The sequence below is a fragment of the Tamandua tetradactyla genome, chromosome X (assembly GCF_023851605.1).
Source record: "Tamandua tetradactyla isolate mTamTet1 chromosome X, mTamTet1.pri, whole genome shotgun sequence".
NCBI lineage: Eukaryota > Metazoa > Chordata > Mammalia > Pilosa > Myrmecophagidae > Tamandua > Tamandua tetradactyla.
Window position 1 is genome coordinate 120,247,017 of NC_135353.1, and position 24,815 is coordinate 120,271,831.

Below are 24,815 nucleotides of genomic sequence, written 5' to 3' on the forward strand. Positions count from 1 at the left end.
GAACATGTGGTGTGCAAAAAAGGCTACTGGGGGTGGAGGAATAATATGTGTGTAGTTGAAAGCTCCACACAGCTATCAGTATTGCATGATAACTAGGTGCTGCCCTCCCAAACCCACAGTCACACATACATCCACTGAATATCAAAAGAATCTCCACACCTTCATGCCGAAGGTGAATACCGTAATGACAATTTTCAGTATAAGTGTCAAAGCCAGCTGCCACATTGCACTGTAGACTCCCATGCCAGCAGGTCTGTCAGGCAGTTCGCTTCCCTTGCTTGTGTTGAAATGGTTTTCATAATCACAGAGCTTGGAGGAGTCCAGAAGGCCACAGTCGTTAAATAGCTCAGAAATTAGTTCACTTGTGCTCATACGGGTATACTCATTGGGAAAAGCCAGGATGGCAGTGATGGCTGTCACGATCAGTACCTCTATGACAGGATACTTGCCCAACTGGGTGGTCTTACGCTTCCGACACCAGGCAATATTTGTACGAATGAACAAAGCTCCCCACAGACCACCAAATATGCCCAGTAGAACGAATGGCACAAGTTCAAAGAGATGCCATGGTGTGTGAAACTCCACATAAAATAGAACCAAGCGACTGTTGCCAAATGGGTTGATGGAGCGTAGAGTAAATGCCGCCACCAAGGCAGCAAAGAACGAACGCCACAACGTTTTGAGGGGAAAATAGTAGCTGACCTATAGAGAGAGGGTGAGAAAGCAAACTCAGTCAATATGCAGAAACTGTTTGGGGAGGGGAGTTTGTGCTGTGGGAATTAAAGTTGAAAATGAAAAACACCCATTCTAGAGTACTATGGTAAAGTACTGAGCCAGGCAGAGCAATGTACATAGATATGGGTCAAAATTCCCAATACAAAAGCATGCACATGTTCTACAGACAATTAAAAGTAGTTACCTCTTCTAGGCTGAATAATACTCCGCCAATAGGTGCCCCAAATGCTACAGATACCCCAGCTGCTGCTGCAGCTGACAAGACCTACAATCCAAAATTCAAAATTAGTAATAGGATAATGATGCTTTCCTACATTTAACCACAGTTTTCAAAGGAATGTCAGTGGCTATTAGACATAAAAAAAATCTTTTACATGCTCTGTATTCAGCTTTCCAAACAACTTCAATTTATACTTACTTTTAGAGCAGACATTGTATGTAGATGCTGAATTTTGAAGACATGTGAGTCATATGCTTCAACGGGTAAGAGGGCTTTTCCTTTGTAATCAATTTAGGCACATACTTTACCAATTATGCCCCCTCCGCCATGCCCAATACTCTCAATTCAACAAAATTTGAGTTTGTGGACCTATTCACTACCTAAATGAAGTACTCACAGTGATGTATTTACACAGCCTTAGGTAAAGGAATACTTCCTCAACGAGATTTTAAGGAGAATTGTAAGAATACAAAATTGAAGATACATTTGGCTCTCAGCTATTCCGGAGCTGCAAATTCTGAAACATTCACATGATAAGTACTTAGGGTTTCCTGTACTATGTATGTGTCTTACTCCATGTTCAGTTACCTATGGAAACAGAAATAGGAAGGCAGTTAGAAGCAAGGTTGAATATAGATTTTTGAAGGGAAGACCTATGTATATTTAGGTATGGCAAGGAAAGGAGCCAGAAAAGAGAGGGAGAGGAAGAAGAGGTCAGAGTGAGAAAATAAGAGACAAAGAAATGGACACAGAGCACAAGTGAGTTCACAAATATATTCAGAGGGCCAATCTTTGAATGTATCCATGCAGATACATGGAAAATGTACACAACAAATGCTAATAATTGTAAACAAACCAAAATTAAGAGAAGGATAAAGTCCTTTCATTGGATTTTGTTTGCTGTGGACAGAGTGGGGTGGCAAGCAAGTGTTTTAAAGAGAAAGATTAAAAAAAGTTAAAATTAAAAATTTTGAATAATAAAGGGGTTCTTGGTGTCAGGCTTTAGACGGTAGCTGACTAAGAAATCAGAAAAACTGAGTCTGAGATTAAAAAGTTCATTGTCTCGGGGCGAAGTTCCCGGGTCTGGGTGCTCAGGATGCGGGCCAGGGAAGTCGTGCCCCCTAGGAGCGGCGGGGTTAGATATAGGCTAGCTAGTGGGGGTGCTGACGATGCCTACGGGGCCTCCTGTGGTAGGTTAGGAGTTTTGCGTGCTTTAGGGCTGGGGGCATAGCTACGGGCGTGTGCAGTGGGCATAGCTACGGGCCGTGTGCAGTGGGCATAGGTACGGCCGTGTGCAGTGGGCATAGCTACGGGCTGTGTGCAGTGAGCATAGCTACGGGCCGTGTGCAGTGGGCATAGGTACGGCCGTGTGCAGTGGGCATAGCTACGGGCTGTGTGCAGTGAGGGTCCTTTGTTTGTCAGGGCAGGTCCTGATTGGCTGAGTTTGAACAGCTGTATGCCCGGATGTTCACGGCTTTAGTTTGGGTGGGGGCCTTCCAGCCAGAGGCTACCGGGCCAGGCCTTACACTTGACAAAATAAGTAAGAAGGGTTCTCCCAGAGAAAAACAAAGGGAAGAAAGGAGTGAGATCTATGGTACTAGAAGACTTAGACATTCATGGCTCGAATGGCTTTAATTTGAGAAGAGTACAGCAAACATGGAATTTGCGAAAGGAGAATTCAGTGATGATGTTTAGGATGCGTTATAAAGAAGAAAAAAACAGGTTGGCTAGTTCGCTTTAATTTTATATTGAAGAATGGAGTCTGGCCAACCCTTCCTTTTCAAATCTCTATTTTACATTCAATCATCTGCCCACTTTGAGATGGCTGTTGGACAGAAAAAGGTTGCTGCTGATAGTGACAACAGAAAAATATAACTGGAAAGTCTAAATAAAAAAAAGGAAGTAAATTAAAGATCCCAATATTCATGAGTCCATTTAGAAAAGATACAACTTCTGTACAGAGAAAAAGCCAAATCAAACCTCCATCTCATTTTCTAATGAACTGTTAGAACAAAAATGCCAATTTTATGGAATGAAAGTAAGCAGCCACCTACACTTTCAAATTCACCTTCCACCCATACGAACACAGCAATGAGAAATAGTTTACTAACTTCTTGCCCATTAAAATGGTCTTTAAACTCTTTAACTTCTATTATATTTATTCCTGTTTAACCAGCGTGCCAATTTAATACTACCTTTATGTCCCTCTACCATATGGCAGGTAGCTAAACAATTGATTCAGGTTTCCCTCTCTCTCTCCTGCTAGCCTTCCTTTCCTTTCTAACTGTGCCAAGAACTTTCCCTCTTGAACTGTCAAAATGTATTCCATATTTGAAATTCAAGCATCTTTGAGTTTCCTTCTGGGTCTTTGTAATTAAACTTTTTTCAGAATGAATTTCTAGGTTCTAGGGTTGTGAAAAATCCTTTTTAATGAAATGACCTTGGTCTTGACCCATACCACATGGGCTTTCTTTGTAATTCAAAGAAGAGTAGAGCAAGAATGACGATTTTCAAAAAGTCTTCATTATAGCAGGAGAAAAATAAACAATTTCAACCATCAAAAAAAAAAAAAAAAACCAAAATGTTCTTCATCAGCAAAAGAATAATGTACATTTACAACTGCATAAAGATATCTTGTGGAGTGACATAAGCCAGGCACAAAAGGATAAATATTGTGTGATCTCAGGGACATGAAATAATTAGAATAAGCAAACTCAGAGTCAGAAACTAGAATACAGGTTTTACCATGGGCCGAGTAGAGGTAGGAACTGGGGAGTTAATGCTTAAACTGTACAGAGTTTTCTGTTGGGAGTGATATAAATGTTTTGGCAAAGGATGGTAGTGACGGTAGAACAACATTGTGAATGTAATTAACAGCGTGGAATTATACATTTGAATGTGGTTAAAAGGGGAAATTTTAGGTTGAATATATGTTGCCAGAGTAAAAATAAAACAAACAAACAAAAACAAAACAGGACTGTATGACACAAAGAGGGAACCCTGATGTAAACTATGGACCATAGTTAATAGCACAATTGCAAAAATGTTCTCTCATGCTTTGTTACAAATTTACCACACTAACACAAGGAGTTACAAATGGGGGGGGATGGGAATTCTATATCTTCCACTGATTTTTCTGTAAACCTACAGCTTCTCGATTAAAAAATGTTTCATTCTCAAAATAATGTACATTAACAATCACATAAACATGAGAACCACTCGAGATGCTACAGTGGGCCTAATTTAGTGAGGTTGAGGCAGAAAGCAGAGAGATAACCAATACAGAATGTGACAGTTAATTTCATGTGTCAACTCGACCAGGTTTTGGTGTCCAGTTTGGTCAAGCAAGCACTGGCCTGATTGTTACAGTGAGGATATTTCCCGGATTTAAGTAAATAGTTGATTGTGTCTTTGGCTGATTATATATACAATCAACAAAGGAAACTGCCTTCAGCAATGAGAGAAGTGTCAATCAGTCAAAAGCCTTAAAGAGAGCTGATGATTTCAGCAGTCAGAACGAATTTCTATCTCTACTTCAGCCAGCCTGCTTCTCTTCGGGAATTCATCATCACCTTCACTGAGTTTCCAACTTGCAGCCTGTCCTGCATAATTTGAACTTGCCAATCCCCATGGCTGCATGAGCCAATTCTTATTAAAAAACTCGTAATAGTTACATATACGAGAATTGACAGGATTCTGTTTCTCTGGAGAACCCTAATACACAGTATCTTATTCACTGTGGCATTGGGTAGAAATAAAAGATGAAAAAAGTGGCACCTGAAACATGTACTGCATGTATATTTATTCCTTCACAGAAGTAAACAAGTTCTTAAAAAAATCTTCTACTATTTTTATAACTTATTTTGTATTTGAAACACATACTTGAATATAATTATATGCAATAAAAAATTAAAGCACCTTTGCCCACTGCTGTAACCTCAGAGCCTTGCCCCACTACCCAGCACACAGTAAATGCTCAATAAATATGTATTTTTTAAAAAAAGTTAAAGCCCTAACTTCCTTACTATTACTTCACTTTCCCACTTTCCAGAGGTAACCATTTTTAACAATTTGAGGTAAACTCACTTCCCAGACATATTTCTAAGTTCATATATATACACTTTTTAAAGCACTAATCATAAATTGGCTTATTATTATTCATAAGTTGGCTTTTTAAACTTAACAGTATTTTATAGCATACTGCCATGTCAGTAAGCATAGGGCTATCTCATTCTTTTTAATGGTTGCATAGTATTCCAAAGTATGGACAGGATATTGTTTATTCCATCAGACCCTATTATGCATATTTAGAGTATTTGTTTTTTAGTGTATTGGCAAATTCTGCACTGACTATCCCTACATATCTACCTAGCATACATGTGCTAGGATGTCTGCAGGATGCAAATTTCTAAGCCAAAGGGTATCTGCATTAACATTGCTAGAATCCCCAAATTCTTGGCCCTAAGACTGAACGATTTATGCCCTCATCAACGAGTATATTAAAGCTACTTGTTATTACCTCTCTGCGCTTGGCTTCATTCTTCCTGTATTTGTTGAAGCAGTGGCACAGGATATTCCCACAGCAGCAAGCCACGTGCACTAGGGGGCCCTCTTTGCCCAGGCTCAAGCCAGATGATACTGCCAGCACCAGTGTGATAGTTTTGATGATCAGGGTCCACTTACCCAAATAGCCTCTAATAATGAAACCACTCAAGATAGTTTTTATCTGCAGGTGAAAAATAGAGAGATTGAATTTAGACTAAGCAAGAAAACAAGACTAAGAAGCAATAATCTGGACTTCAATACAGAAACTACACCTTTAGAACAAGCAGCATGCAAATTTTATCCTACATTGATCCCGGTGTGGGAGGAAGCCCTAGAGCTCAAGAAGGCAAAAACTGTTCAAGCTTTCATATATCTAGCTTTCCCTCCCTCTCATTCTCTCTTTCTTTACCTCTCTCTTTCTTTTTTTCAATGATTTTTTTATTGAGATACAATCATCTAAAGTGTACAATCAGTGGTTCACAGTATCATCGTTCACCATTACAATAGATTTTTGAACATTTCTGCTACTCCGAAAACAATAAAAATAAGGACAAAGATAAAAATAAAAGCACAAAAGAACACCAAAAACATCCCATAACCCCAAGACCCTACTATTGCTTATTTATTTATTTTTTTGTGCTTTTTTTCTTACTCTTCTGTACATACACTGGATACAGGGAGTGCCACTCATAAGGTTTTCACACTCACATATCCACACCTTAAAAGCTGTATGGTTATTCCAGCATCTTCAAGAATCAAGGCTATTGGATACAGTTCAACAAACTCAGGTATTCCAATACAGCAAAAACTGAAAAGGGATATCTATATTCTGCATAACAATAACCTCCAGAAAGGCCTCTTGACTCTATCTGAAATCTCTCAGCCACTGAAACTTTGTTTCATTTTTCTTCCCCTTTTTGGTCAAGAAGTCTTTCTTATTCCAATGATGCCAGGGCCAGGCTCATCTCCTACAATCACGCCCCACATTGCCAGGGAGATTTACACCCCTGGGAGTCATGTCCCACGTAGGGCGGGGAGAGGGCAGTGAGTTCATATGCCAAATTGGCTTAGAGAGAGAGGCCACATCTGAGCAACAAAAGAAGTTCTCTGGGGGTGAGCTTTAGGCATAATCATAAGTAGGTTTAGCCTTTCCTTTGCAGGAATGTTTCATAAGGGCAAACCCCAAGATTGAGGACCTGTCCCATCAACTTGGCAGTCCCTAATGCTTGTGAGAATATCAGATCTTCCCCAAGTGGGGAAGTTCAAATATTTCCACCTTTTTCCCCAGTCCCTCAAGGGGACTTTGCAAATACCCTTTTATCATCTATCCTGCTTACACCGGAATGTATCAGGGCATCTCACCAACCTGTACAAACCAAGAAGATCTCATCTCCCTATTCATGTCATGCAATTATGCTGTTTGAATAAGCTGACCATACAAGTTAAATTAGATACTGTGCTATGAAAATATAAATTTTGCACCAAATAAACATCCCTTCCTTTGGTCTCATACAGAAGCTGAAGTTTTAAAATACAGTCAATATCATCCTTTACCCTTTAGTCTGATTTACCTTAGTCCTACCCAGATCAGCTTTTCTAATTGAAGTCTGATCACTTTCTCAGTATTTTTTATAGTTGCTGTATGGGATAATGCTGACTTTCATAGCTGTAAAACTCTAGCTCTGTGTCTCAGGTGTCACACAAACACCCCAAGTTCCATGGAACAACCAGTTTATACACAAAGAGCTCAGAATCTCAGAATTTAGAAATAACAGTTGCAACTCTGGGATAGATATAACTGCTATAAGAGCTTACAATCTAGGAACTTTCACAATAGGCCTTCACCTGATAACCTATACTCTCTCTCTTTCTTTCTTCTTTTGGCCATGGGACTATGTGAATATATATATGGAAAAGGAGAGGTGGAGAGAGAAGAATAGGTGTTTTCCTTACTTTACAAAATGGTTGCCAAGAGATATGTTCTGAGACGGCAATGTTAATCCCCTGAAATGACTTTAAAGGTTAGGTACAGCCATGATTCTCTGGCAAAGAAAGCTGTGACTATTATTTGGTCAGGAATAGAAAGGGATAAGATCATCTCAGAAACCTAAAATCTTCGTAGTTTCAGTCATTGTCAAGGAATCTAAATTTAAAAAAATTAGAAATAAGGTTTTAACCTCCCCTCCCCATTCTAGCCCAGATCTCATTGTGGGGAACGTAGCAAAATGGTTTTATTTATTGTGTTCTAACAAAGTTGACAATACCATTACTTTTTGAAGCCAGAATCTTGGTGTCTACCCTGGGAGCTTCTTGAGTAGGGACTGTGGGAGGTGTTCAGGAGCCTGATTCAGCAGGAACCCTCCGGAGGCTCAGAATCAATTTCCTTTAATTTCCAGATAGACTAGGCTGGGAGAAGATTTGAGGAAAGATATAGAGATACCTTAGACTGCCTCAGCATCTGATCCTAATACTCACCAAACTGTGGCATATGCTGGAATACATATTAAAGGGTTTTAACAAAAAAAGGATTCATTATTGCTACAATTTATAAACCATTTTAGAGACTCACCTCAGGGATTCCGGAGCCACACGCATAAGGTGCAAACACCTTGACAAGATACACAGCAAGAAAGGCAAATAGAAGAGCCCAGAGAACATACATGAAATAATTGACTATGTAGGCAAAGGCTCCCTGGAAAAAAGAAACAAGTTTGTTTTAGCCTGGGTATCCTTCGTAATGCATATGCTTCGTCTGAGCAGTGAATGTCAGGAAAGGAGGTCATAGGGAAGAGGCCAACATTAAATCGCTCAAGAGGTTCCTTTCCAGATTATTAGCCAAGCAACTAATGAAACATTGTCAGTCCACTTGCAACTGCAAATGAGATACTCCATCACACCCAAAGCAAATTTACGATGGATTCTAAGGATGGAAAAAGAGGTAGAGAAAACTGAAAACCCTGAAACAACATTCACTTTCTATATGAGTGCTTTGATAGGTTTTTACTGCTGACTATATATGATTCTATGCCAATTTTATCAAGAGTCCTAACAGTGCTTTTATCGGTATGGCTGAAACTTGGCTGCACATTTAAAAAGAAGACCTTTGACCAGTTACCTTAGCGTCAGATTTTCAGAGTAGATTATATTTACTAAAATTCTTGGGTGCTTTTCTCCTTAGAATACACAATTAAGATCTCTAGAAAAGAACTACATCCTTGAGAGAATTTTGCTACCACAGACAGTGACAAGTATATGTGGTAGAAAATTTCTGGCATGGATCACAAAACAAAACCAGCAAGAAGCCAGATACTAGCTACTTTCAAAATGGGGAGAATATATTTGTGAGACTATTTTCCTATGATAATTTTGATCATTAGAAAGGGTTCATTGTCATGAAAGAGCTTACAAATAGTCATTCCTTAAAAAAAATCATGTACATTAGATTATGCTTGCTGGTAGAAATATTAAGAGTTAAAACTCACTCAAACTACATGAAATATAAAACTCGGTCGACTTTTGGTTTAATAAAACAAAAAGCAGCATTAAAATAATTCCTTGACCTAGACAAGGAGACCCAGAAAGCTCAGGTTTTTTTCTGAGTTATAATTTTGATGCAGGTTTTCCATTATCTTAGTCCTTCAAAAAAAGAAAGTCCCTCTTAATCTCTAGAGACAATTGTTATCTCTTTACCTTTCAAATGTAGCTAGGGAGGAAGGAGACTCCATAGGTAAAAGACAAGAGGGAAAGGGAGTGAAAGGGAAAGTTACTCAAACTGACCGGCTAGAGGCAGAACTCCTTAAAACCTAGACTATTCCCCCAGGGAAGGCATTCATTCATAAAAAAGGAGCCAGAGAAATGTGTAACTCAAGAGCAAATCTCAAATTCCCATTCAAAAGTTACTGTTGCAACATTTAAACACAACACAGGGCTATAAAGGGGTAGCACAAAGAAGCCTTATGGTAATGGGACAATTCTAAATCTTGATTGTGGCAGCAATTACATGAATCTACAAGTGATAAAACTGCATAGAACTACACACACACACACACACACACACACACACATGCATGTTCACGCTCAAACTCGAAGTGCAGGTAAAACTGGTGAAACCTTGATAAACTCTGGATTTTATCAATGTCAGTTTCCTGGTTATGATATCATGCTACAGTTATGCAAGATGTTACCACTGGGGGTAATTGGGTGAGGGTATATGAGACCTTGCTGTACAAATCTGTTTGCAACTTTGTGTGAAGCTGTACTTACTTAAAAAAATAAAAGTTTTCAAAATGTAAGGCAATGATACACACACACGTGCACACACATATACACACACAGACTCACCCTAAGTTCCAGGGCTTCTCAAACTTTTCTACCCAAGTACTCCTAATCTAGGAGAATGAATAGACATCAGGGTAAAGGGTGGGGTACCCAGGAGCAGAGCTGAAACAGAGATCATGTTTTATCTTAACAAACATGGAAAATTTGTATTCCATTTTTTAATGCTTGTTTACATTTAATTTTTGACCAAAAATTTCCTTCAAAGATTCAGGGAGAACTGATGCTCTGGGAAGACACATATTATTTATCCTGTAGTTTCACCTACCCTCTGGCAAGCTAACTTTACCCCAGTTTGAGAAGCATAAACCTAAACTTGCACATACATACAGCAAATATTTAACACTTTTACTGAAATCTTTCCCCAAGTCAATATCCAGTCATAAACATAGTACACAAACACTCCTCTATTTCTGACCTTCCCTACCCTTTCTTTCCCTTGACTCGGATTCTATGTGTGTGTGTGTGTGCATTTATAAGCCACCTCAAATTGTTTGTGGACTAAAGTCAGTACAAAAATAAACTTCAAAAATACAAACTAAACATATATCTCAATCTTGCCCCCTCATTTCACCAATTGAGTGGATGAATAGTGAGCTGGGAACATGGCTGTTTTAGTTGGTGGAAATCAGACTGGAATTGGGAGGTGAGTGGGGTTTTTTGTTTTGTTTTGTTTGAGTGGGAGAGATCTAACATACAGTTGAATGGTAACAGAAAGGTAAGGAACTGAAAAACAGATCTATTTTTTGCATCAAAAAACATGCTAGAGACAAGGACAAATTAAAATATTGATTTGATCTCAAGATGGGTCTATGGGTAATTTTATTCCTGGGTTTCTACTATTTTGATATGCAATATATCACGATTTTTAAATGTCCTAATGCAATGCCTCAGAGAAAAATAACTTTTGGAGTCTATACAATAAATGAATTCTTAACCCACTCCATTAGAAATTGTAGCTTACCTATTGTGTGCCTGTGACATTTCTATTGAAATTATTAGGGAAAGATAAATTCAACCACATCACGTGCTAACAACTAGAAGAAATTCCAGGCTTGTTAAAAACAAAACAAAAAGTTTAAGTCAGTGTATAAGATTTAAATGACTCCCCATGTCAGAAGGGATGGAAATAAGGTTGCACCTAAACCACAAAGAAAGGCAGCTGGCACTGGCTTCCCTTTCCTTGAAAAGCAAAATAGGTGGTGGGGGTGGGGGGTGGGAATCCTACAGTTTGCCATGAATACAGTCCAAGAAATGAAATAAATGTCAGGATAAAGGTCAGTGGTTCAGAAATCTTCACTACATGTTACCTCATCCGTGCTGATGATAAGCTGGGACCAGCTATTCCACTCTGGACATTTGTTTCTATCTTCAAAGGTGACATGCTCAGAGCTCCAGCAGCAATGTTCATTGTTATACCAGAATCCCTTTGTGCATATACCTTCTTTTAAGTCTGCCATCCAATGAGCAGAGATGTCTATCAAGCCAGCTAAAGAACCTGATTTAGGGAGAGGGAAAGGCCAAAGTTAAAGGCAATTTCTGAAACTTTCTTCTTTGGTAGCAAAGTAAGTTTTGCCAGAAAAATTAAGGAAAAAGGAATTAAAATAATAGACAAGCATGCACTTTCCCTTTCCATCTGCAACTTCTTTCTAACCACCTGTCTGCTTGACTTTCACTTATTATCTCCACATTAAACATTTCTGTAGAATTTCCATGCAAAGGAAACTTAGGGAAAAGAAAAATGTTTGAGTGGGATGAAGGGGTAAGGGGATTTTCCTTTAAACTGAATTTACATAGTGAAGACACCGCTTTGTCTTAGAGATTATGTATACTGATCCACAAAGACAACAAAATTCACTGAGGATTATTTTATTCTCACTACATACATAAAATCAAGAAAATGTGACTTGTCTACACTAACGATATTACATTATATTTATTTGAGTGGGGAGCTGATAATAGCACGTTTTTTTATCCATGGACAAGGGGATTTGAGCAATAGCAGGAAAGTATTCTAGACCAAGGGAATTGAATGGATACAAACACAAAACTGTGATGTGCATGGACAGTTAGTTATATGCCTCTGTAGCCACTGAAGCCCACTGAACCTTTTATTAGGACACGGATATTTTAAAGTTTTCTTTGTGAGGAACAAACAATTACACACAGAACAGTGAACTGGGGACTTACACACTATAACTAATAGACTGGTAGGGTGAAGATAATTATAGTAATTTAGATTCTGGCCTGCTCATCATTTCTGTTTCCCAGATGAAACTCTGCATAAAGAAATTAACTGGCCCAGAATTGTGCTTTAGGGAAATAGTAAAGACATCATAAAATTCACAGCCCCTGGATTCTCAGACTATTCCTGCACTTAAGACACACGCTCCTATTATTGCTCTCCTATGCCTAAAAACAAAATACCCTGTGTCTGCGAAGGAAAGAAAAATATTCATTGACCATCTAGTGACAATAAATGCATAAAAATGTTGAGGGTATTATACCTACATTCTAACAGGCTGGAGGCCGTGTCATGTGTATGTTTTGGTAGATGCTAAAAGTGTTAAGCACAGGTTATTTACATACTTGGATAACCTATTCAAATCTAACACACTGTTTGACACATACTTTTGGCCATTCCAGCTGCCAACCATCTTTTCCTTCTAACTTTTATTGCCTGGATTCAGAATATTGACATGATTGTATATAGTTTGGCTTGTTCTCTGGTTGTTTCACATGTCCATGTCTTATTTTATCTCACACCTGTACCATCAATCCTATTCCCTTCTACTTCTTCTTTTCCTTCCTCTTCCAATCAGCTCTTTCTTCTCTGGTTACAAATTTTATCAGGTTTCCCCTAACCTAAATAATAAAATGCTTTCCATTGTCCTTGTTACCATTTCAAATTTTTGCTCCTCCTCTCCTTCCAATGACTATGAAATATCTCCAAAACTTTGACACCAGTTGCCTCCCCTTGAAATCTGACCCCTAAAATTTACCTGAGATGGTTTCTCAAGGTCATTGATAGTTTGTTAACTGCTAAACTGTATAACCTTTTCTCAATCATCTTCTTCTTCTTCTTCTTCAACCTCTCTGCAATATTTGGCATTACAGACCAAAATTCAGTCTGTTATTAGCTAGCTCCATATTTGGCCACACCATGTTCTCTCTCCTGTGAGAGCCAGAAAGGGTGCAGAATTAACATCCTACACCAGGAGTTGGTAAACTACGGCCTGAAGGCTAATCTCTACCTGCTGCCTATGTTTGTAAATAAGATTTATTGGTTCACAGCCATGCTTATTGGTTTACCTGTTGTCTATGGTTGTTTTTGAGCTACTTGGCAGAATTAAGTGGGTACCACAGAGACCAATTAACCCCCAAAGCCTAAAATATTTATTATCTGGCCCTTTACCAAAGAAATCGTTGACCCCTACCCTAGACAATTTTGAAAACCCAGCTACAGATGGGCCATTTCTCAATTGCTCTTTTTTTTGGCATGGACAGGCACTGGGAATCAAACCGAAGTCTCTGGCACGGCAGATGAGAATGCTGCCACTGAGCCACTGTTGCACCACCCTCTCATCTGCTTTTATACTCCGAAGCTCATGAATCATTCATTATCTCTGAGTTAACAACAGCATCAAAAACAACTGTGCACTGTGCTAAGTGTTATGTGTGCTGTATCTCTAATCCTAAAACAATAAACTTAAAATACCAGTATACTCTTATTATCCCTGTTTTCAGATCAGTAAATGAAAGCTTCCAAAGATTAAGAAACTTGCTAAAATTTACAAAACTAGTAAGTGATGGAGGGTGGGAATTAAATTCAGGTAGCCTAAAACTAGAATCTGTACTGTTAACTGCCTTTTATACCATCAATCTCCAGGTTTCCCACTTAACTCCTATTTTAGCTCAATATCCGAGCTCTTCCTAGGCCCAATTTTAAAAAAAATATTTTTAAATACCAAAAACCACAAAGAAAATGCAGACATTCCTATTTTGATCATTCCGTTCTACATATATAATCAGTAATTCACAATATCATCACATAGTTGCATATTCATCATCATAATCATTTCTTGGAACATTTCCTAGGCCCTATTTTTAATATCATAAGGACACAACTCCTGGTATCTCTGCCTGGTATCCTTGGCTTTCTGCTTCCCCCATGGGAATTTGTATTAAAGCTGTATGTGCATAGTAAGTATACTATTTTTAGTTAAGATTGATTATTATTTGGGGTAGCTTGGGAAGTTGATAGAGATTATAGGAAAAGGTAATACTATCATACCCCTAAACCACCATGAAAGAATGAGATCATAAGCTCCTTGAGGGTATGAGCCATATCTTACATGCCTTTCTGTACCACCTCATAAGAGAAAAGAAGCTTAAAAACATTAAAAATTATTTCTTAGGAAGACCTCTTCTACAACTTCTCTCCTAAACCAACTCTATACTGTCTGTATTAAAAATTCTCCAGGAGAATTGCTGTTTAACAAAGGTACTGAAATACAGTGATAAAAATACCTTAAAACGCATACAATATTTGATAGTTTATAAAATGCTTTAAAACATATTTACTCATTGTATCTCATTTAAGGTAGATATGCAAGAAGATGGGGAAACTGAGCTTCCAAAGAGTTTACCAACAATTAATTTCAGGTAGGAAAATAGCAAAACACAGCACTCAACTCAGTTCACGACATGGGGGTGGCAAAGGAGCATACCACAATCTTAGGAGATTTGTTTTAAAAACTAACATAGTTTACCATACCTGATAAAAGCCCAATAAGTAGCATCAACAACCAGCCAGAAAAAGCATCACTCACACTGTGAATTAAGGCCCATGTTGACTCTTTGCTTTTATTAGTAATCTAGAGAGAAATGAGAAAACATTATATACTCCATACACATCCTTTTTCATCTCAAAATTGATCAATGGAGTAAAGAAACACAAAGACACATCATCTGAGACCAGAGAACAATTTGGAGTTACTTCTCAACCAGGTTGAGTTTTATTGAGGTTTACTTAAGTTTGCATACTGTAATGCCTATAAGTATCATATTTAGGGCTTCACCATACAGGTGGCAATCTCTTATATCACCAATCTGTTCTGTTTATTGGTTTATTTCTGCCCTGGACATCAGATATCACAAGGATGGTCCCTAGACTCATAGCAAATAGTAAGACTGTTTTCCAAAGAATAAACAAATGGTAGGATTATTTGAGGTTTGTTCACTACCTTGGGCTGTGCTTTAGGTCAGGCAAATTCCAAGCCTTGACTCAACAAATCTCTAATTGTTTATTGATCATAGATACTAAACAATAACAGGGATGCTCGGTTTCATTTTTAAAAACCTGTTGTAAATATCTGAGGCTATCAAGACATGCAGAAAACTTTACCCTTTAGGTCCTAACCTTGCTGATTTAATCCTTTGGTATCCAAATGTTAAAGCCAAATACTCTGACAGCTTTGTCTCTGGTACTTCCCCTTCTCTGTATATCTATTTTTTATCCTTGAAACTGTGACTTAGCTACCCCACCTTCATCTACAGCAATATCACAAGTAATAACTAAAAAGTATTATAAATTTCTTAAAGCTGTATAAAAATTCATTTTGACATGTCTTTAAATTTCCAATTTCACATTTTTCCCTGTGGCATTGTTTCCATTCTGATAATAGCTAATGACCAAAAAGCCCCTTTCAAACATTTTATAAACACACTTTAAATGGTTTTTGAATTATTATTAATTGGCATAATTTGTCTCAGATGTAATCATTAATATAATGGGAAACGAGTCCTTATCATATCATAGGTGTCTTTCACAATTTGAATAATCATGTTGAATATGCTACTGATGACAAACTGAACTTTGAATTACAGATAGAAATTCAAAAGCTAGCAAGATTCTAAATTCTAAAGCCTGTGTGCTGAACTGGTATGACAGAAAGAATATGTGTGCTCCCAAATAGCAGAAAACTTATGAAAAACATAAAATGCTTTACAGAGATTACCTTTTTGATTTGTGATAAGGAAATTCAGTGGAATTATCACAAACGCAAGGATTAGAAGGAATTTCCCAAAAGCTGTACCTTGGACAACCTGGCACCTTGGTTCAGGTGGTCATGAGAAAACCACTCAGGAGGTAGGAAAGGCTTAATTCAAAGTGATCTGAAACTGATTGCTCAGGAGGTTTGTTTGGTTCTGAGAGGAAGAATTTAAGAACTCGAGGGAATGGGGTCAGCCTTAAAAAATAAAATTTTAAATTTGGACTCACAACAGAAATAAGAAAGAAAAACTAATGATACCTACTGTTGGCTGAAGTAATGTCTCACCAGCAGACCACCTACTGAATCAGAATCTCTGGGGATGCAGTGGTGACCTACCTTTTTAATAAGCTCTCCATGCAGCTCTTATTCAAACTAGAATGTGTGATTTACTGATTTAAATATACACAGCAACAAGTTAAAGACAAATGACCTTGGCAGAGTGCTCTGAGAAGTTTTCATAGCAATAAATACCATCTATTATCCATCACATCAAATTAAAGCCCTTAATTTGACCTTGATCTTACAGCTTTGTCTGGGTTGAATGCATAAATTTGCTTTGGTTTTATGGTTGTGTAAGAGCTAAAATCAAGGAGTTTATCCTGTATGCTTCCGTAAACATTAGGGATCTGAGACATTTTTCTTTTATTTCTTTCAAAGGAAACAAAAGATTTTTCTTCATTTTAAAAATCCCTGCTTTAAGAGAAAAACATAAAAGGGGGATGAAAAGGTGAGGAAGAGCTTTCAAATGTATTTTGTCCCATACAAGTTTATTTTCACCTATCTGCATAAGTATGTATATCCATTTCAGGGCTGCAGCTAATTACCATAGAAAGATAAATCAACATTAAACACACATTTTTAAAAATCTTAGACTAAAAATCATATACAACCTTAAAAATATATATAAATTAAAAAGTAAAACCCTACATTGTCAATAGAAACCAGATTCAGACACATCTCGGGCTGAAGAAAGGAAAGAATATAAAGAATATGTATCTTCAACTTCTTTCCCTGGTATGTCCTAACACTTATAAACCATCTTACATCTTACCTCTCGGTGCCTATCCCTATCTCGAGACTTCTCTCTCACCCAGTCGATTGTATTGAAATCTTCATAGGTCCCCACACCAGGTATTGGCTCCTCCAAGAAATCCATCATCCTATTTGAAGAACCTATTCCTCCACCATTATACGACTTGTCTTCTGTATTGAACAGGAAACAGATGTTAATACTCTGAACACTCTGTCTTAATACTTCCTTTCTGAGCACTGAAGAGATGAGCCCTTAAACTATCAGTCAAGGTGTGTTGCTAAAGCCATATAATCACCCAGTGGGAACATCTATCACATTCACGGGTTTCTGTGGTATAGTCACAAAATGATGAGTATCTTAAGGCAGCATGAACGGAAAAGGACAAATGAGAGTGACAGTACAGATGAGAATTGAAAGGAACTGCTGCACAGGGGGAAAGGATTTTTCAAAGCGAAAGACAGGAGCTTGGAACAGCTTAGGTATTTCAGTTTCTGTTATGGAAGGGAGACAAAAAGGGTCAAGGGTCTTTGCAGACACGTCTCATAAGGGCCCATTTTACATTTATATCATACTAATTCAATCCAATGAGGCTGCTCTTACCTGACTGGGAACTCAAAAAAAGCATGTCACCCTCTTCAAAAGTTAAGCTGACTGGAATGTACAAGTTTCCCTTCAATAGGTTTAAGACTTTGATCCCTGATATAATGAGCTGGTAGAAAACTCTGAGTATGTCAGAACAATCTATGATTATAAATAGAGATTTAAAGAATGTGCATGGCTCAGTGATGAAATGTCCTTCTCTGATCCTCCAGCTGGAAGAAACGTTCCATTCTCCTAGTCACACCCCTTTACCCATGTAGAAGTCCTTTTAGCACTTCTATTACAATTATTTATGGATATGCCTTATAAAACTTTCTAGATATAACCAGTTTGAGACCCAGCCCTATATCTGATTCATCATTGTCTTCTACACAGTGTCTAGCACATATCCAAGACTCAATAAATATCTGCTGAGCCAAAGTTAGATGAATGTGGGGATGAGGGAGAGGTATCCCAACTCAGAAGACGTACTCATATCAGACAAGGTTAGTATTATTTCAAAAACTTATTTTAAATATTTGTGCAACAATGTTTGATGGAGCAATATTTTGTTAGTAAACACAAAATGTAAAACAGTATTGAGGAATTTATGCAAAAACACACGAGGGAAAAATGCAGAGTAACGCTATCATTTAACTCAGCCAGCCAAAGCTTACATTCGGAGCGCCAACCTTGGCAGAGCCAAAGATTTATCCAGACTGTTTGGCAAGGAATCCTTCTGCAGAGAAGGCCAAAGTGTGCCTGAACTGACCCCCTTCCTCCCATATGCATCCCCAGCGTCACTCTAAACATCCAACAGACAACTTCAGTGCTCTCATAAAAGTAAGTTTGAACTACTACCCTAGGCTCTACCTGGTTAGCAATTCAGCATACATTTCACAAGCAACTCACACATTTAAAAGGAAAAACTGAGGAATCAAAATCATACTGGGGGTAGGGTGGGATGTGGCGTAGAGGAGGTGAATAAGTTAATCTTGAAACCTCAAACCAAAGTCCTTTCCATATCTTCAAGCCTACCTGGCTATAAAATGGTTGGCTGCTGAATCACCAACCCAGCGTTTCCTATCAGGTCTAGTGTCATACTGATAAAGATTAATGCTGGTGTGTAGTTAAGAGCTTGGATGGGAAAAGCCTGCTGAGAAATGAGGGCAGAAAGAGGATAAAGTATACAAGGGGGTTAAAAAACAAGCTGTTTCAATTCTCTAATGAACTACCAAACAGCCAGAAATTTACTAATTTACTTTTCTTTTTTCTTTCTATTTTTTTTCTCTCTCTCTTTCTTTTCATTTCTTTTTTTTTTTTTTTAACTAATTTACTTTCAAAAGCAGGTTAATGGTTCAATTAAATTGGCTGGTTTAAGATTCAAAACTTAAATTGGTTTAAGATTTCTCCTTCTAGGAGGGGAAAAAATGGATTTTGCGAATCTGATTCTAAAAAGCATCAGACAGCTATCTAATGTTACTCTGTATATCAAATGAGGCCCCTAGATCTAAGGATATTAACACAAAATGAAGATCTGCAACAGCTTCCTAACAGGAAAGAAAGAATCCTATTACCTCTCTAGGTAACATGAGCACTGCATCATCCTTCTTTGTAGTTAGTCTCCTGTTCTAAATGCAAATTGTCAGGCAGCTTTAAAAGAGCAAGAAGTGATTAGAATCATACAACATACTGCCTGTGATTATCCAGATCCCCTTCTCCCTAGGGTCATGCTGCCTCCCTGGGTCGGGCTAAAGTCTGCTTACCTTCAATCACAGCTTTCTTTTTATTTGCCTCAAGGAAGAAATAACCTTGGCAGCCCGCATTTGATCATTTAGGTTGAGGAGCTTTTACAGAAAGACACCAGAAATGAACCGCAGAGTACTTGCTGCATTCTCTGCCTTTCACAGGAACAAACACCACCTAAAGAATCACCAGTGTTCCCCGGCAGTCAGAATGTGATGTCACTGTTGGAATCATGTGACCAGACCCTTGGACCAGCCTTGGAGAAAGGAAGATTTCTAACTGAGCACAGAAGCCTTAAAGATGTAGTCTCAATTAAACAATTGTCATCAAACCGGAGCCAGTCGGGTCAGTTCAGAAAATTGAGGTCTAGACAAATTTTAGTTTCAGACCTCATTTAGCAGAAAGTCCAAGAAGGCAAAGTATAATGATCCAAAAGCATCTATAGTATCAGGGATCCTAAGAAAAAGAGAGAAGCAAATAAAGAAAAGGCTTTTTTTTTAAAATGCGTGCTTTGAAATTGATAGCTTTTTTTTGGCATATATGTTACTTTTCACAAAGAAAAAGAAGGAAAAACGTTGATTGTGATGATAAAAAATATATTTAAGCCCTCTAGCCTCCTATATTCTAGAATAGCTAGAAGGAAAAGTGTGAGAGGATGGTATTGTAGCCCATGACAAACTCTGGGATCTGTCCTGTAACTACTTGTTGAAGAGTGCTTTGAAAACTATTGCTTTTTTATTTCTTTGCTTTGCATATATGTTATACCATACAATAAAAAGATTTAAAAAATGCACTACATAGCAATAACATAGATAAAATCTCACAAACATAATACTGAGAAAGAGTACCATTTGGATTGTATTCACATAAGTGCAACATAGGCAAACCTAAACTATATTGTTTTAGGATACAGATGTAAGTGACTATATTACAAAGAAAAGCAAAAAAAATAACAAAAGAAAAGAAATTAGTTACCACAGGCCAGGGCTGTGACTTCAGGAACAGCAGGTGGGGTGAGGGGTAGGCTTCTAGAATGCTGTTTTATCTGGGTGGGGGCTACTGGAGTGTTCGTTTTATAATTATTTGTTAGACTGTACACATGTGTTTTATGTGTTTTTCCCTGTGCGTATGTGTCATAATTAAAGAAAAAGTTTGTGAAAAACTGAACTGCATATGAACTTAGTATACAAGGCCGGTTCTTTAATAGCACATAATAACTTCGAAAGCCCAGAATAAGGCCAAGAAAATGAGTTGCTTTTTAGGAGTGGGCTACCCAGAAAACAACATCAATTTGATACTCATTGATCCAACTTAGGTAGCAACAACCATTTTGGCTCTAAAAATGAACTCACAACAAAATTTGCATTGTTTTAAGGCTTTCCTTTCCCCTACCCTATACCAAAAGCTATTTTTAAAGCAGGTTTTAATTGTGTAATAAAGCTAGTCTGGTAAAGAAGAAAAAAACTGCTATCCCCCAACTCCTTAAATGAATCCACAGGACAGCCACTGTTAAATATTAACCCAGCCACAGTGTGCTTAAATAATCAGGCCCCAAATGTTTGGTTTTGAAATGCTGTAATTAAAGTCTGATACATCCTGAAATGGTAGTACAACAAAACACTATGAAATATGAGGTATTTCATGAAACTTGTATCCCACAATCCATCAATATAATATCTCACTCTCTTGGTAAACCAACCTAGCATTAATGAGCATTAAGTGGCAACTAATAGTTTTAAGTGACAAACTACAATTTTGTAATAAACAAAGCTATCTGTGGTCCAAGGGTGATTGCCTTATGTGATTAAAATTTTAGGAAAGTATGTATATTTTACTCCAAGAGGAAAACATGCCCAACCTCATAAGCCTTCTTCATTAAATAAACTTTTCTCTTAAGTAGCTGAAGACCACCGCAGAACTTACTTACATTATTTAATAACACATATTATCTTATTAGATTATTTTACAGTTCAGCAGATATAGCATTTGGTAGTCAATTTAGCAAAATTTAATCTTTCTCGGTTCTTTAAAAATGTGCAGTTCATTGATGTGAAGTGACTAAATTCACATACCTGGTACTAGGTTAATAATTTTTAATGAAAGTCTGTATCATTTTCAAATGTTATATTAGTGTTTCTAGGAGAGAGACTTCTTTATTCCATGTAAAAGTATTTCCTTTGAGAACTAGAGTGCTGATAGCTACAATGCAGTCCTCACACTAAAATGAGATCTAATCAAAACTTAGGTTAAAAAATGAGGCATTGGGCAGTACGGCAGGGGCTCAGTGGCAGAATTCTTGCCTGCCATGCCAGAGACCTGGGTTCGGTTCTTGGTGCCTGCCCACGTTAATAAAAAAAAAAAAAAAAGAGGCATTGGTATTCCAAGTTTGATGTGTATTTCTCTTCCTTTTTGTGAATTCCCTTGTTTATTCCCTTCCCTGCTGAATTTGTAATGTCTTGCATGTGTTCATTATACAGACTGCCAGATGCAAGTCAAATAATATTCTGAAAAGATGACAAAGAAAAGCTTACCAATTTTTAATATATGCTATGATAAAGCACAATGATAAAGTTTATATTTTGGACGAATTACAGTTGTCTTTCTGATATTAACTACATCATTTTCCTTATTTCTAAAATGTCAGTGGCTCCTACAGCAATGTTTTTAAAACTTTCAGCATATGAAGACCTATTAATGGGCATTTGGTACACATATGGGTCAGGTCAGGAACTTTGAAAGTCATCATAACTTTCAGAATAGGAAAAATGAAATATTTTAAAACATCTAATAATGGTGATGTTAATGATACTGCTACTATTAATAGGATTCATCAATGAGAGGGCTACAAAGTTATCTATATCTGGCTTAATGATAAAAAGCTTAAGCTGTGACTCATAGTCCACATTCAGCTGGTTTCTTTCTTCACCATTTTTTTTTTTTTTTTTTTTTTAAAGGAAAGACAGAGAGAAGGAAGGAAGGATGGAAGAAAGGGAAACATCTTTTTAAACATTTTCTTGTTTTATTGTATTTTGTTTCTCCGTTTTTGTTACATGGGCTGGGGCCGGGAATCGAACCGAGGTCCTCCGGCATAGCAGGCAAGCACTTTGCCCGCTGAGCCACCGCGGCCCGCCCTCTTTCTTCACCATTTTTAATAGAAAGAAAGAATACCCTCATAAAACATAGTCGTCAAGAATGGCAACTGATATTTTTCTATCCATTCAGGATCAACTACTGAGGTATAAACAAACTAATAAAATGCAAAAGGATTTTAAAAAATCAGTATAGTATGTAAATGTTCTGCCAAGGAAGGCAGAGCAAAATTAAGCAAGGGGCCTAAATGAAAGACTAATGGACTAATGGACTAAATGTATTTAGTCCATTCTTTTGCCTCATTAAGAAATTTTTTTAAAATTTTTTAAAAAAAGTTTTGAAAGCATAATGAACCTTAATTCACATGGAAAATAATTTAATGCTTTAACAGGGAAATAATTCAAGTTAAAGTACAATTAGATATCAACTTGAATCATAGAAGAAAAGCCCTCAAAGAGGCTAATTTGCATGGTCTGAATCCAGGAAAAAAATACAGTAAACTAAGTCAGAAAAAAGTTGATACTGAAACAGCTTTCTCTGCAGTTACACTGAGGTCTAAAACTTAACAATGGTCCTTGAGCAACACACAGCTTGAATGACGAGGTATAGAAATGAATGCACTTAACCTATTGTGCATTATGGAAGACACTTTCTAAACTTTTTTATTCCTAAAAGAAAAAAAAAACGACATGATGTTTAAAACTAGAAAACGTCTTAAAATAGAAGAAAATACATTCCAACTTGAGAATGTTTATTTCGATTCCTAACCAATGTACCATTAGAAATTCGCCTTGGGGGGCTAAACAGTAACTGATTAAGTGACCCAGTTAAACACTAACCAAATCACGAGGAAAGAGGATAGAAAGAAACCTTATGCACAGAACCTGTACTGTGTTGGTAACATCACAGCTGTGTGAGGGCTCACGTACGGCCAACAGCCTAAAGAAGAAGAAAAAAAAAGCACTAAAAGGCTATAGGTATGTATCATAGGACTTGGAAATATTCATATTAAAAAAAAAGTATTAGTTTTCATATATTGTATTTTTGCAAGGCTGAAGTTATATCTACAAAAATTTCAACACCATGCCCAGTGGATATTCATCCTCTGGTAGTTTAAATTTTACCTTCATTCAACAACAAATACTAAAAGCCTATGATATGCCACTTTTAAAATCCTAAACCTGCATCCCCTGACATCTTCCTTTACTGGTCCATCTATTCTAGGTATCCCAATAAGTCAGGAACCCTTTCATATTCCATTTAACCTATATGTCTGAAAATATATTATAGCTGAAGCCCTACTTGTTAGTCAACATTTCTAGGATACCAAATTGTGCTTCCAGTTTACTTCTATTTTGCTTTTCCACCTACCCAAACCCAGGAGCTGAAAAGCAAATGTTGCTGTTGTAAATCTCCCTGAATAGGATCACAGGACCATGTCATGTTTAATGTACTATCATAGCTTGGCCCCTGGGACACTTATTCAGGGCAACTATTCAGTGGGTACCCATCAGTACAGTCATATGGGTTGTCAAATAATGAAATACTTCTGTAGTTGTGGATAAATAATCACTCCTTCTTGAGGCTCTTCCTTCCACATTCTCCTCTGGAAACACCAGGAGGCTCCAGGACACTGCTCCAATACTATGAGTGACATTTAATCTGACTGGTCGGTGCCTGTCTTGTTTTATTAAATATTGTGAATATCACCCCTGCACTCATTTCATTTAGAGACTGAACTTGAAGGTATCTAAGAGGTAGGAAGGATAACTAAGGAGAAACTCACTATTCAAACTGCAGCACTTATATGATATATAAATATATTCCCACCATTAAAAAGATCCAAACATTACACATGATATAAAATATGAAAGCCCCCCCTTACTTTTGACCCCACAGACAACAACTAAAATTAATTTGCTACTATCCTTTCAATTCTTTTTCTATCCAGTCACACATTTACAGGCTTATTAAAAAATATTCTACTTATTTTTCACAGACTATGCCTGGGAAATTTTTTCATATCCGTGCCAAATAACCAAGCAAACCTCCACATCTGCATGAGAACAGTGGCTTAATATGTGGCTTAATATCTGCAGGTTCCCACTTGACAAGAATGCCACAGAAACAAGCATAGAACTGGAAGAAAATGTACTAGACTTGACAAAGTTGCTGAGAGGGTTGGATATATAAAGAAAATAGCCCTTTGCTCCATTACTTGCTCTTCATTCTTTCCTTCTCAAATTTATACATTTATAGAATTGACAAGAGGATTAGGGAATGAAATGGATAGGGAGGCACTGCCCTAAAATACACGTTACATACCACAGTGTTGAGAAACCCTTTGGGTAGCATGATCCTGCTTAATAACTTATAATTATTGTTTTCAAAGGCACAATTCTCCAGTTCCATGCTTAGTCTATGTTTGACTTCTCCCTATTAATCTCCAATAGGAAGTTGGGAACAAGAAATTAGC

At 37.4% G+C, this 24,815-nt stretch overlaps 1 protein-coding gene across 4 annotated transcripts in view; it reads right to left on the reverse strand.

The window, feature by feature from the left end:
* The window catches only part of CLCN5 (chloride voltage-gated channel 5), a 182,170-nt gene that overhangs the window by 13,840 nt on the left and 143,515 nt on the right, over positions 1 to 24,815 (reverse strand). For 3 of the 4 annotated variants that reach the window (XM_077145736.1, XM_077145737.1, XM_077145738.1), the window contains 7 exons: positions 16,943 to 17,094; positions 14,613 to 14,712; positions 11,146 to 11,333; positions 8,070 to 8,192; positions 5,475 to 5,681; positions 920 to 1,000; positions 160 to 702 (listed from right to left, as the gene is read on the reverse strand). In XM_077145736.1, the coding sequence (XP_077001851.1) occupies positions 160 to 702; positions 920 to 1,000; positions 5,475 to 5,681; positions 8,070 to 8,192; positions 11,146 to 11,333; positions 14,613 to 14,712; positions 16,943 to 17,094 (1,394 nt within the window). Of the gene's footprint in view, positions 1 to 159; positions 703 to 919; positions 1,001 to 5,474; positions 5,682 to 8,069; positions 8,193 to 11,145; positions 11,334 to 14,612; positions 14,713 to 16,942; positions 17,095 to 19,269; positions 19,977 to 24,815 lie in introns of those variants that run through there. The other variant, XM_077145739.1, reaches the window with a different exon arrangement.